Below are 14,153 nucleotides of genomic sequence, written 5' to 3'. Positions count from 1 at the left end.
CATGCATCTGAGCATCAAGAGGATGAGCGACATCACTCAAGTTTGCTCCTGATTCGAGGAAATGAATGTATTTTTCCTGTCTAACTGTCACATCGAAGTCAGTACCTTCCTGACAGACAAAGGGAAGGTTTGCTCCACAGGATGCACTGAGCCATTTCCCATCACCCCTCATGCCTCCACAGTTGTGAGAGGAATCAGGTGGACTGGCCCAGTTAGTGTAGTCAGTGGTCTGAGCTTCCCCCACAGACCACATCCAGGACGCCACCCCATCCTTTTTCAGACCAATCCAGATACTTCTCAAACCACTGGCTGTTGCCATCTCCACCAGCCTCTTCATGTCATTGCGGTTGCCGATGGAGGCCAGGTCAGTGTAGCTCTTTCTGCAGTAACTCTGGGCCTGGCTCCATGTCTTAGCCTCACTAATCAGGTGGTACTCTCGATGAATGGGTGAGCACAAAGTGACACAACCTGCAGAGGGACACCCGCTAAAACATTAAATACAGCAGGCATTGTTATTCTAACAGTGTCTATTTTAATTTCACACAATTATTTTGTCATTTTACACAAAGAAACTTACCTGAACCTAGCAGCCAGATCACCAGATGGAGCATATTTCTCCTAGGATATGTAAAAATGAATGTAATACTCCTCTCAGTGCAGGTCCAAGCTTTTCTGAGTTGAATTTACTTAATTGATTTAAATAAACACATAACAACAAAATGGGCAGAGGATTTTAAATAACTGCTTTGCCTATTCGAGACTCTCAAGTGACCTTGGCTCTGCAAGTAGTCGTTTAGTTTGCTTGCGCCGCTTACGATATTTTATTTGCCTTCATTATGTTATCTTCTGAAAATAATTAGGCCACAATGGGATTACTATGTATTGAATGAATTAAAAAAATCACAGAAACCTCAGTTTATACCACTAATAGCCCTTTTCCTTTACAGTTAAAATCCTTGACTCCAGTAATAAATGCCTCCAGTGACTTCATTTCTCAACATCTGCATAGCTACATCTGTGACACAATTGAAGAGCATCCCAGAAGCATGTGATGTATTCAAGAGCTACGATTAGCTGATGAATCTATTAGCTGATCCACAGAATATTAATCTGCTGCTATTTTCATTATTAATTTATCGTTTAAGTTTTCCTTTTAAAGGTGCTCGATGTAGTTCTTGGGACGAAATTTTATTCACTGACTGAAAAAAACTTGGGAAACAAACTTTGCTTTCATGACTGAATAAACTGAATAAACAAAAAGACCTTAAAGGACAACACAATTTCAGTTAAGGGAATAATAAATTATCTGAGTTTGTATTATTACCGTATCAATCTTGTAAATATTAAATTCTGATTGTCTGAGTTTCTTTAACAAAACTACATAGTGCCCCTTTAAGAAAAAATGACAAAACATTCTAGTTTATATAATTTGAGACATAATATCTTTGAGTTTTGGGGCAGTTGGTATGACAAAGACGTGAATATGTCATCATATTGGTTAATGGAAATAAAAATGGTCTGAAGAATGGTTATTTTCAGTCCTGGTGTATTCTTTGACACATTTGATGATATCTGTACATAATAACAAAAAACTAATAATGTTGTAAATTAGCATTATTAGTCCCTGCTGTATTTTGCAAATAATTACACATTACATTCTATTAATACCTCTATTTTGTAAATAATTCTTCTCACCTTATGCTCAGATGTTTCCTCATGAGAGTTCACTTCTGCAGGTTGTTATTCTTCCTTTCTGTGAACCCAAAGGAACTCATGGAAATGCTGTTTGCATATGACATTCACAAGGGCTTATTTGCATTTCACAAAAATATCTGTAAGAATCTGCTAATGCTGTTACGACAGGGTGCGATAAATGTTTACGACGTCTTCTTTTTAATTACAACCTTTACAGTTAGATAAATAGCTGTTGTGGTTGTTCCTCTTTTTCCCCTGACTAGTAAATAAAGCCTAACATTATTATTACAGTTCATGGTCTGACTTATCTTTGTCTTTGAATGAACTGTAAACCATTTCAACATGAGGATAGGTGGCTCAAAACCCAAAATAAAAATCCTACTCTTATAAGTATGACGCCTGTTTTACCAGAAACTGCTGCTATACAAGTATTGATTTTCTTATTTTCATTTAAGTTAGTTAGTTTTCAAGGTCCAGCTCTGTAACCAAGATCGAGGGTATCAGTGATGTTCGGGGCCGTACGAAGGATCTCTTTGTGTCTTGACAGAAACTGCCTTTTTTGTTTTGCCTAGTTATTCTCTCTCTTCTGTCTCTGTTTATCTTGCACCACCTGTCTTTTTGTCTCCTGTTTCAGCGGTGAGGTCAGCAGCAAACCCCTCACTCATTATACTGCCTGTCAGACTTCAGCTTACACTCTCAAAAGCCACCAATAATCCACATACAGTCCCTGTCCATCTTTTCTAAATCATGCCCCTCACCACCCCCCACACACGCACACATTGTAGTTCAACACACTTCTCTCTCACTCCAGAGGACCCCCTTTATATAAAGCTCTGTCACCCCTCTACCTGTTACTTCTCTTGTTTTCATCATCAGTGAACATCCTTCACTTTTGCTCTTCAGGTATGTTGCTTTGACTTTTCCTCCAAACTGAATCAACATTTTTCTTCTTGTACAATGCTGTGGTATATATATACTTATGAAACATGAGACCATTTGGAAGCAGTACAGTAGTTTCTGCCTATCTGACATATTTGCAGTAAGTCAAAAAGTTGAAGCCATCAAAGCAGCTTGGGCTTTTCTTGACTCAGGAAATGTCTTCCATCACATTTATCAGGCACAATCTTTAAGTGACATGATTAGCAGCAGACTACTGTGGTTGATATCTAGATCTACAATTTCCGGTTAGTGTGCACAACATTGGTTTTGATTACACAATATGGTTAATGAACTGTAAACATTTTAAATTACATTATTGTTTGGTGACTTTCAAGACTGTTAAACATTTTGTCAAAATATGGATAAAATAAAAAACAAAAAAGAACACTCATATAATGAATCTATAGAGAACTATCACCAAATCTACAGTTCTTCTCAGCACTACAGAGATTTTCAGCTTCTTCAAGCGTATTGTTTTAGTTTTCTGGCTTAAAGCAGCTTAAAAGGGACAGTTCACCTACATATTTTTTTGTACATGTACTGCTATTTATCCATCTAGATTGTTCTGGTGTGAGTTGTCGAGTTTTGGAGATATCAGCTGTTTATTCTCTTGATGGAACTAGATGGCACACACAAAAAAACTCAACAGCACTGTCTTTCCCTAGAAATCATGACCTCCATATAATCATTACTCAAGATAATCCACAGAGTTAGTTGTGAGCCATTTTATCAGGGCATCTACATTGACAAGAAGCTTGTGCTTGTGACAAAAAACACTGTATGCTAGCCTACTTGTTGTCCAGGACCAATTGACAGACATACACAAAGTTAGCAACTGATGTTAGCTAGTGAGCATAGCTGAGCATTTAGCAGCTAAAGGAGTTGGTGGAGACCAAAAACGGAGCTAAAAGGAGAGTAAATATTTCATCAGGTAGCCAGAAACATTACTGTGAATGAACGCTAATGTTGCTCTTCGACTGCTTCGTGCATAACGGCAGGTGTTTCCTAACAAGTTTGCCTTATTAACTTTAAAGGTGCTAATATATTAGTGGTGAGTTCATAGCTTGTTTCTACTACCTGCAAGTGGCCAAAAAATCAGCTAACTTCTAACATTTTAAAATGGGCAAATAATTAACTTTAAACATTTGAAATTGGGGAATGATTGAAGCATTAATGCTCCAAACAGAAATATATAGATGTCTTGTGTGCAATTTAACAGACATGTTAGGCCTGCAGTATTAGATATCTTTGGCAACTTTGGGATTTTCCCCTTAATTACATAAACATTCAGTGGGCTCTTCTCCGAAACATAACATCATAATCTGTGCTTGAACACTGGACTGCACCAGTGGGTGTTGATAAAGGTGTATTATATCTCTGAAATTCGGAATGCTCCCCATGACAAGTTATTCTTGTTGCCCTTGGCCTCTCCGTCCGCCTGCATGGCGGTCAGTTTAGCCGGAAACATCCAACAGTGAAGCAATGTGATGAATTCCTCTCCCAATCCCTCATCTGCCTTTTGTCCATGTGCCCGTGTTTACTCAGAATCACATGCTCATGCTCTGAGATCTTGGCTAAAAACTAGCTATGAAGGGATCTGAGGGATTTTGGGGAGCCTCAGTGCTTCGTCTACCACGTTAATACACTCAAAGACAGACAGTCTAGGAGGGCTTCCAGTTATTTGCATTGGAAATAGTGTTTTAAAATTTGGTCTATTGCTGGTGTGTCTTCCTAGAGATTTTTCGTTTTTGTTTATTCAGTTTAAGAGCAGCTCATCAGACTGCTTTGCCTTTGTAAGATTATAATACTGTGTCTCCTGTAACAAGTCACACTGAAATACTTATATAAACTGCTGCAGTTATGGTTAGGAATGCTAAAATATTTATGGGTTCCTCCCACACACATTTAGATATTCCCTCAGTTCAGTGAGACTACTAGTAGATCAAATGATAATAGAGGACTTGGCTGGTGTTAATAGCAGCCGGCCGACCAGCTTAATCTCTCCATCCCACATTCTCTCTTGTAAATCAAATTAATAAAGAGGGATCGGCCAGCTGATACCTCGCTGTTATCTTGGGTAACAGGACACTGCTCTCCCCCTCCAGCCTCTTCTATTCCTAGATCATTAGCTACAAATGGCCTTCCCTTTAATCTTATTCTTTGAACAAAAGCACTGACCCCGCTGACTCCCGTGGCCCTCTCATAAGTCATGATATTTGTTCACAATTTTTATTTTCTGACCTCAGGCAGCAGGAGCTTTTGGTACTATTAAAGCTCAGCCATCAGGAGTCGCATGCAAACAATTTATATACAGTCAGGTGTATTATTGAAGTTAAATTGAACGATCTCCTTTACTGAAATAGTATATTTAAGTTTGTAACTTTTGTTAAACAGCTAGTTGTGTAATTCATTTCCCAACATTTTCCAGTGCAGTTTCTATAAAGGCGTCATATATGTTCTAGAAATTTATTTTTTACTCTTTTTAGCAGAAATACATTTAAAAAAATCATGAACAAACAAATAATATGAGGTATGTTTTTGATTTCAGTGTCACCATGTCTGACTTAGAAGATCATGGGTGAGTCAATCCTGTACTAGCTACCTTATTTCTCATTTCATAACATGAGCTTCTGTTTTGATTTCTTTTTTTTGATTGTGTGTCTGATTTATACTTTCAACTCTTTTATTTTATGTAGAGGCCACCAGGAGGGTAAGAACATTCATTTATTATCAGTTTAATAAAGCAGCAGTTTCATATTTTCTCTTAACTCAATCACTCTGTCACTCTTTCTTTTCTCCAGAAGAGGATGAGGAGCAGGGAGAGGGAGGTGAGACTGTGACGCAGAGCTATGTTGATTTTATTGAACTGTTGGTTTTCTGATTAAAATTTTCTTTATGCCTCTTTGCCTTTTAGAGTTAAACTTGTATTGATTTTGTCTGGTCTGTAGTTTGTAAAAAAACTAACTGATTCACTTTCTCATTGCTGCTCTGGCTGTCATGTTGAAGAAGAACGCCCCAAATACAAGTAAGCCTAAATGGGAATACTTCGTATTAAAAATAAAGACAGATATTTCCAGTAAATGCATCTCAAAGAAGTTAAAATGAATGTATTTTGTGACCCGTCCTCATGTTATTTTACAGGCCTTTAGTGACACAGCTCGCTGCCCCAAAAATCCCTGAGGGGGAGCGGGTTGACTTTGATGTATGTTCCCGAAAGGTTGTTATTAATGCAACAGTTCAATTATTCTAGCACCAAAAATAGCATTAAATAATCCTGATCCACTGGTTCCTGTTAGGATATCCACAGGAAAAGGATGGAGAAAGATCTTCTGGAGCTGCAGACTCTAATTGATGTCCATTTTGAGCAGAGGAAGAAGGAGGAGGAGGAGCTCATTGGACTCAAAGACAGGATTGTAAAGCCTTTTTATATGCTGTTTTCCCATTTATTTGTCTGAAATGGAGACACACTGAATATTCGGAATAATAGAGCTTAAAGAGCCATGTGTAAAACTCCAGCTGGCATGGTGTCTGTGTTATAGGAGAGCCGCCGGGCGGAAAGAGCTGAGCAGCAGCGTGTGAGGGCTGAAAAAGAGCGCGACAGACAGACGCGGATTGCGGTAATTAATGTTGTATTCCGTATGTTGTTTAATCCATGCACGTCAATAATCTGCTTAGATCACAATATCATAACCCTACACACTGTAAAAAAGCTATTTAAATAAGAGAAAGTGCAGTAATAAGCTGAAGGTTGCTTCCTCAGGAGGAGAGACAGAGGAAAGAGGATGAGGAGGCCAAGAAGAGGGCGGACGATGAGGCCAAGAAGAAGAAAGTTCTCTCCAACATGGGGGCTCACTTTGGAGGGTTCCTAGCCAAGGTCAGACAAATACATCCGAAAGTTTGTAGACTTCATGTGCCTCATACTCCCTAGAAAGTGGGTTTTGCTTCCTGCAGGTAGAGCAGCGGCGAGGCAAAAGGCAAACTGCAAGGGAAATCAAGAAGAAGACTCTGGCAGAGAGACGCAAGCCTCTGGCGATTGAGAACCTGAGAGAGGACGGTCTGAGGTCAGTTTAAAGTCCATTTTTATTAAGATTTTAGAGGGTGTGTACTTCTGTCATCTCAAGCTGTTAATGCTGTTGTGTTTTAGAGAGAGAGCCAAGGAGATGTGGGAAAGTATCTACCAGCTGGAGTCCGAGAAATTCGACCTGACTGAGAAGATGAGGAGGCAGAAGTATGAGGTGGGCCATTTTACTGAGTATTTACAACAGTAGTATTCAAAAAAAGGCTCATTTGTGACGTCAGAATGTGTTTTCTTTCCAGATCAATGTCCTCCTGAACAGAATCCAGCATGCTCAGAAATTGTGAGTCAGTCTGCTCGACTCAAACTACACAACTCCTACGCCCAAGGAAAGAAAAAAATAGAGCATTGTAGAAAGCTACTTTGCATAGATTATGCAAACATATGGCAAAAGTCACTTGTGCACAGGAAACATCAAATTCACAACTCTGAAACGTTTGCAACAACAGAATGCACACATCCAAGATATGAACATAGAACATATGTGATAGAGCAGAAAGAGAAGTACTTCCATTTCTATCTCCAGTCAGACACAACTACTGGTCTTTTCTGTGTGGCCTGCAACTCTTCATAACCGCCTATTATTTTTCTTGTGTCATTGCAGCAAAAAAGTCCACGGTAAGGGGAAGGTTGGAGGACGCTGGAAGTGAACAAGTACGAGATGCAAAGAGAAGACAGTTCACTAGTTTCAAAACAAGATATTAGCAATTTTGCAGTGTTTATCACTTATTCTTGGAGAGATATAAAATATTTTTTTGTGTGGCATTTATTGAAATACATCCATTCACAATTGTGTCTGTAATCAATAAAATGCACGTAAACATAAAATGGATGTTAAATCAGTGTCATTCAAATTGGAAATTAATTCTGATTATTATTCTTTAAGATTAAAACAGTAAAATTCAAAGCTTCTGCAGACAGATGAATGCTATCTGAGGCCACACACAGATGAAGCTCAAAGGGGCTGAGGATGAAATTGACAAGTTGCCAATTCTTACATATTGCACCTTTAACTTTTCTATGAAGGAAAAACACATTCTTGCTTAAGATCTTGTAAAATGTCTGAGCTGTGAAGCAAAATCACTTTGACTGTCAGTCTGTTACATACTGTAAAGGTAAAGGTGCTGACAATGGGAGCAGAGCTCTCTGCTGATATTAACCACCTTTACTTCTTCTGTGGTATGAAAACAGCATATACGTCATCACTCTTCCCCTCGTGCCAAGTCTCAAATCCACCCTCGAGAGCGATGCTCGCCACTTTCTTTGCAAAGCCTTCCTCTTGGTCTTTGTTCAGATCCAAAATGTACCTGAGATACACAGCGACACACAAATAAATGCAGTTACAATTAAATATGTTAATTATAGCATACACAAAAGCAAATACTCTGCACTTGTGAATTACATAGTCACTGTACTCTTGGTGACTGTACTGTCACCATGGTAACAAGCTCAGTTACTATAAAAACCCTCACTTGGCCAACTCCACGACGAGCACGGCGTCTGGTGCTGCAATCTGTCTCATCGCCGGGCCCAACTGGTGCGCGCAGCTTCACAGCAGTGACAGAGAGGGAAACAAAAGCACAGAAATGAAACATGATCAGCAGTCATACCAGTAGTCTGCTGTCTGGGAGACTGGGTGGTGAATGGATCCTATTTTAGGTTAAGTTACTGTATTTATATTTAAGAAAATATGGATTATTTACTCAGTAAAATTATCTTTGTTGTAATTAGAGGAAAAAGCTCTCACCTTGCAGCGAAGTAGATGGTGTTGAAGAAGTGGGAGTATTTCTTTTTATCTGGCAGCTTGTGAAGTGAATCCATAGGCAGGAACGTCACAGAGACTCTATTAAGATGTATCAGGTCTGAGGAGGATTTTAGAAAATTCAGTTCTAAAACCATCGGGTTTCATTTGTTTTCTGTGTGCTGAACATCAAAACAGACTCCAGAGGGACGGGAAGTCATCGATCATACATACGCTTAAATATGGAAATTAAAACAGACTGAAACCACAAATCATTCAACATAATCAATTTCAATCTTCCACCTCAGCCTGAACCCTTTCACTTTGAGTTGAACAGCTTTTGTTTTCTATGAGCTGCTGTTCTACTTCTCACCTGCACTGACAGTGACAATCATCTGCAGCCACAGACCTGCTAGTGTTAAATAGCCATTTACCGTTGATAGTGACAGATTTTCGGTCAATCTGTGGGGATGGCTCCTTTGCCTCTGTGTCTGACTGAGAGGTAGTGGGGCAGCCCCGTCTACTGGACAGGGACTGGAACAATGCCTGTACATTCACAAAGGAGATATCCTGCGCTGTCTGTAGATGTGAGAAAAAGGAAGGAACTTACTGCTTCTGTATGATAAAAGGAAGCAGAGGCATAACTATAATCTAAGAGGCTGTTGACACCCAGCATAAACATCTGTCCTGGGTAATCCAACACAAGTGGACAGCTCAAAGTACACAAATATACACCTGGCTTTAGAATGTGTCTCGACAGGCTCCTCGAGTGACCACGTGATTGGATCTCACTTCCCTGCTCTATATGCAAATAAACACGAAAGTTGCTGAGACAAACAGATACTATGTTTTTTTCACAAAGAAAGAATTATATTAATGCCTATTTGCCGAATTTACAAGAAGTCCCAAATAATCAAGAATTTTTCACTGACATCGTTTTACATAGTTCATAAAGTTTCTACTAACTCAACAATTCACAAGTGATTTTTCAAGAGAGTCTGGGACTTTCTCCACAGGCGACAAAGAAGTAGCCTGTATTGTTTACTTTTTCTGTATTTGTAAAATTTGACATATTAACTGTCAATAAAATTTGTAAATGTTGAAATCGGTTGAAACAGGGTGTTCAAACAAATGTTGGCAGGTAAGACACACTTCAGACATGTTTTTTTAAAGGAAAGACACAACCAAATGTATTGCATAAAATACTAAAAAAACAAAAAGGCGCAAATTATTAAAAATCTGCTGTAGTCGTAAATGAGCAAACTTAGACTAGTTTCTCCTCAATCACAACTCTCAAAATTGTGCAATTTTTTAAGGGAGTCTGGAGATACAGTGGTAACTAGTTAAGTGGTGAAATCAGTTGAAACAGACAGTGTATTCACAAACATCTGCTGCTTATACTGACAGATAAGGGAGTCCAAACAAGTAATTTGCATTACAGTGAGGAAAAAGGAAATCAGACAGCTTGTTTCGTGTGTACAAGAATTAATTTTGCCTGCAGCTTCTTTCTGTTGTTTAGCAGAGGTCAGTTGAGTAGGTGGTCAATCAGTATGGCCCAGGACACATTCAAGTGAACACTGCTGAAAAACTGTGGTCATACTTGGCCCTGAACACCTCTGAATGTGGCCCGAGAGATCAGATCTCAATAGGCCCTCGATGTGTCTTGTGTGCGTCTTGAGCTGTTCACTTGTGGTCAGATCAACCAAGATGTGTGTAAATGCCAGGTGTGAACAGCCTCTAACATGCAATCTGTGGCACCACTACTGTATATTTTACCTTAATGTGTTGCCCATTCTGTGTCTTCAGCATACTCTTGTCATCAGTTTCAATGCCAAAGGCGAGGTAAGGACTGGAAACAATGTCTCCCCAGTAGCCCTTGACAGCCACTTTGTTCCCTTTCTGTCCGAAAACATACGTAGCATACATACATACCTTTATTTCATCTTATTGCTGCATCTTATAGAAAGGTTATGTAGGAAAACAGGCGAACACTAACCTGACTGAAGACTCTTGAAGAGAGCAAACTTGGATTGGTCATTTGGTAGACACCTTCCCTCATTTCGAATGCCAAACCCCGCTCCCTCCATTGCACGTATTGTTGTTTGTTTATGACACCACACTGCAGATAGAGAGTCAGAACAAAAAGCGTGTCCATCCTTTTTTGCAACCTCAAAATATCCATACTTAATAAAAATGGCAAATTTGGAAATCACATTTTAATTAACATGCAAAAGAAAATACACCAAGTATTCAAGTACCCCTTTCTGGTGCAGTTTCATTGTAAGGTCCCAGTCGAAGCAGCCCATCTTGGAGTTGTAACGCGTTCCAAGGTGCTGCCTGACTCGATAATCCCAGGCTCTGGACATTGAGATAGATGATGAAGACTGAGGCTGCATCCACAACTTGAATATCCTGGCTAGCTCATCTCTCTCCTTGAACTGCAGAAAAATAAATGTTGATTATGAAATTACGAGACTTCCAATGAATTCGTGGAGCTCTTAGACAGCTGTGTTTTGTCCACTATAAACTGTAAACCATGTCTAATTTCACATGGATTTAACTGAGCAGGCCTCAATGTCTGATGTTCTTGTCTTAAAGAAACACAGATAATGGGCTAGTTTAACAACCTTGAGAAGAGTTGTGTTCAGACAGGGGTGTGTGGGCGTCTCCAGTGCTTCAGTAACAGACAGAGAGAGCTGTGATGCTGCACATCTCAGCGTCTCCTCCGTCTGACTGCGGATCTCACTGTTCCCAAACACCTCCAGGAAAACCTCTGTTTTCTCTGAAAATAAAAAATAAACATGGAAAAATAACCAAAATGTTTAGCATTATTAATAATATTAATTTCACAAAATCCCACGCACCATTATTTCCCATGCCTTCCAGGGGCATCAGAGCCAAGTAGAGGAGCAGCAGCTGTCTAGCCACTACCTCCATGCTGTTTTCTATCACCCACACCTGCAGTAGAGCAGATAGAAGATTTGTTCACAGTACAGTATAGCAATTTGTTCTCAGGGGTCACATGACTTCACGTTTAGGGGACTCACATGAAGGCTTTCTTCATTCTGGAAACCAGCAATGGTCTTCAAAATATGTCGTGGATCTGCACTGCCAACCAGCAAAACATTGACCTCCCCTTCAGGTCTTGCAGGGCCTGGGCACAGAGAGAGAGAGCATACACTAGCTCCAACACACTATACATCCAGGGCTGTGCACTTAACCTCAATGCTTTGTTAGTACAGAAATTTGTCTATTGAATTTTGAAATTTGTGCATTGAATCTATGGTCAGATTTGCAGTATCAACTTTTAGCCAGATAGTTAAATGATATATAATTCATAACGTTGTCATAGTTTTAGACTGTATTATCAAGTGTTTTTAACAGCTGTTTCTGAGTAAAAATCATTAATCATGAAAGGAGTTTGGCTGTTCTTGACTGAAAAAAAGTAAGGTACTGTAAAACATTTCAACACGTGTCCAACTTTTATTATAGAAACACTGTATTATTAAGATTAATGGCCTTGCAGTAGATACCAATACGATATTATTAGGGACTGTCTGTGTATCTGTTTTGAGTAGGAAGTCATAGTTGAGACCATAGTTTGGTTAAACAAATATATTAAGCTAATTTGTATATATAATATAGTGCATACAGACTGTTTCATGAGTGATGTGTCTGGTTTAGTGTACAAAGTCAAATTCATTAAAACTCATGTTTGTTTTCTGCTGCTGTGACTATGATACATTATTTGCCAGTATAACATGAAGCCTGTAACAATACCATACTATAAAATACAGTGATGGAATGTAGCACGAAAGTACTGTACTTAAGTACAATTTTGAGGCACTTGTACTTTACTTGAGTATTTCAAGTTTCTTGTACTTTATACTTCCATTCTACTACATTTTGGAAAATATTTTACTGATGACATTAATTTCTAACTTTGGTTACTAGTTACTTTTCAGATTACATGATGCATCAGAGCCAAATGAGAGTATATTTAAATTTACTTATTTTATCGACAATCAGATAAAAAAAAAAACACTGATTCCAAGCATCAGAAAAATGCTGAATATCAGATCAGATAATTGGCCAGGTTGATAATCGATTGACCCACAGTATACAGCATACATACATGTTAACATATGCATCATTTACTTTTACTTGTACTTTTGATACGTAAGTATGTTTAATATTAGATACTTTAAGACTTTTACTCAGGTACTATTTGTATGAGCAACTTTCACTTTTACAATAGTAATATTTTAACACAATATCTTTATTTTTACTCAAATATGACTTTTGGGTACTTTATACAACACTGATAAAATACTCCATAACAAGTTAAAGTCTTGCATTCAAACTGTTACAATACAAGAGTGACTAAATGTATCCAAAATGGAAGTACACTTTATCTATAGGTGCTTCATTATCATATTATTGAATCATTTCTATTATTGCATCCACATTCAAGTGGTACTTTAATGTTGTAATTGGTCGAGGCTGTGATCAATATAACGCCTTCACATAGCCTACTGTTATCTCCTTATATCTGTATTTCTGTCAAATTTGATGCCTGCCCTCTTCCAGGTCACCACGGTGGAGAGGAGTTCGTGTGGCCCAGGCACCACTTGGCGATGTCTCAGCCTGCTTGGTTGTCCTCCTGGATCCACACACTTTACATATATTATATAAATTGTATCAGATATTCTGTCAATGCAATTAGTAAATTGTGATTTTGTTGTTCGGTTCTGTTCATGCGACATCTATTTGCAGGATCCCTCCTCTGTGGCTCTTCCTGAGGTTTCTTCCATCTGTTTCCACTGTTAAAAGGGTTTTGTTTTTTTGTTTTTCTGCCCACTGAGGCAATGTGATTGTGATTTTGGTATAATAAATAAAATTGATTTGATTTGATTACTGTTAGGCAGTTGTATATATAGCAATGCAGCGTATTTTATAAAGGGCTTATATGTAATGTATGTGTCAAATAAATGTGGTGGAATAAAAAGCACAATATTCTCTAATGAAGTAGAAACATGAAGAACAATTCAATGGAAATACTCAAGTAGAGTACATGAGTAAAATGTACATAAAATCATGACCACGCTGACGCACGTGTGCACGTGAGGCTCTCACCCGGACTCAGCAGGTCGCGCGCAGGACTGAAGCCCCACCAGGTGACGCAGCCCGCAGCTTCAGACAGCCGTCCAGCGCTCATCCTGTAACATGGCCGAAAAACACTCAAACAAAGCCGTCCACCTTACTGTAAGTGGTTCACATCATGACACCCAGCTGTGGTGATATAAATGTCTTAATAGCGCCAGTTTGTTAGTTATCTTAGCTTAGCACGAACGTTAACTAACGCTAGCTAACGGTTATTATGTTAGCTTAAAATAGACGGTGTTGTCCAGAGGCACAACACTGTCTCTAACCTCAACATGGAGATAAAACATGACATAAACTGCGGCCAAGTTCATGTCATTTAAAGTATAGTAATGGGGAACACTCACCTCACAGACTGGTTTATGACAACTGGGGTAAAGTTCGCAGCTAACCGTCTGAACACAAAGTTTGGGTTCTGCTGCTATGGCAACAGTGTCTTAAATGGGGAGGACGGTCGCCATCTACTGGTGAAATGGCGGGAAAAACTTTAATGTCTCCTGAGGGGCAATTTGTTGTGCATTCAAAACACACCAGATAGGC

At 38.9% G+C, this 14,153-nt stretch overlaps 2 protein-coding genes across 6 annotated transcripts; one reads left to right on the top strand and one right to left on the bottom strand.

The window, feature by feature from the left end:
• Positions 1-5,189: 5,189 nt before the first annotated feature.
• On the top strand, positions 5,190-7,359 carry LOC141015575 (troponin T, slow skeletal muscle-like). Of its 4 annotated transcripts, XM_073489699.1 has the most exons (12): positions 5,190-5,212; positions 5,331-5,344; positions 5,436-5,462; positions 5,641-5,659; positions 5,776-5,836; positions 5,931-6,047; positions 6,174-6,251; positions 6,395-6,508; positions 6,586-6,695; positions 6,779-6,869; positions 6,952-6,992; positions 7,314-7,359. In XM_073489699.1, exons 1-12 carry the CDS (start codon positions 5,190-5,192, stop codon positions 7,357-7,359), a joined length of 741 nt encoding a protein of 246 aa, XP_073345800.1. The 4 variants fall into 4 exon arrangements, with proteins under 4 accessions (XP_073345800.1, XP_073345802.1, XP_073345803.1 ...); XM_073489702.1 differs by lacking the exons at positions 5,190-5,212; positions 5,331-5,344 and having other exon boundaries at positions 5,432-5,462; positions 5,644-5,659; XM_073489703.1 differs by lacking the exons at positions 5,190-5,212; positions 5,331-5,344; positions 5,436-5,462 and having other exon boundaries at positions 5,649-5,659; positions 5,776-5,854.
• Positions 7,360-7,530: 171 nt separating this feature from the next.
• LOC141015636 (dynein axonemal assembly factor 3-like) lies at positions 7,531-14,014 on the bottom strand. Of its 2 annotated transcripts, none has more exons than XM_073489778.1 (12): positions 13,961-14,014; positions 13,587-13,669; positions 11,498-11,604; positions 11,315-11,408; positions 11,078-11,232; positions 10,709-10,888; positions 10,447-10,569; positions 10,227-10,349; positions 8,885-9,029; positions 8,457-8,571; positions 8,182-8,256; positions 7,531-8,016 (listed from the first exon to the last, which is right to left on the bottom strand). In XM_073489778.1, the coding sequence occupies exons 2-12, from the start codon at positions 13,666-13,668 to the stop codon at positions 7,875-7,877; spliced, it is 1,341 nt and encodes a 446-aa protein (XP_073345879.1). In that variant the 5' UTR covers position 13,669; positions 13,961-14,014; the 3' UTR covers positions 7,531-7,874. The 2 variants fall into 2 exon arrangements, with proteins under 2 accessions (XP_073345879.1, XP_073345880.1); XM_073489779.1 differs by having other exon boundaries at positions 8,885-8,996.
• Between the last annotated feature and the right edge of the window lie 139 nt (positions 14,015-14,153).

Source organism: Pagrus major, chromosome 20 (genome assembly GCF_040436345.1).
Source record: "Pagrus major chromosome 20, Pma_NU_1.0".
Classification (NCBI taxonomy): domain Eukaryota; kingdom Metazoa; phylum Chordata; class Actinopteri; order Spariformes; family Sparidae; genus Pagrus; species Pagrus major.
The sequence above is the reverse complement of the archived record's forward strand: the minus strand, read 5'-3'. Positions and strand labels throughout refer to the sequence as shown.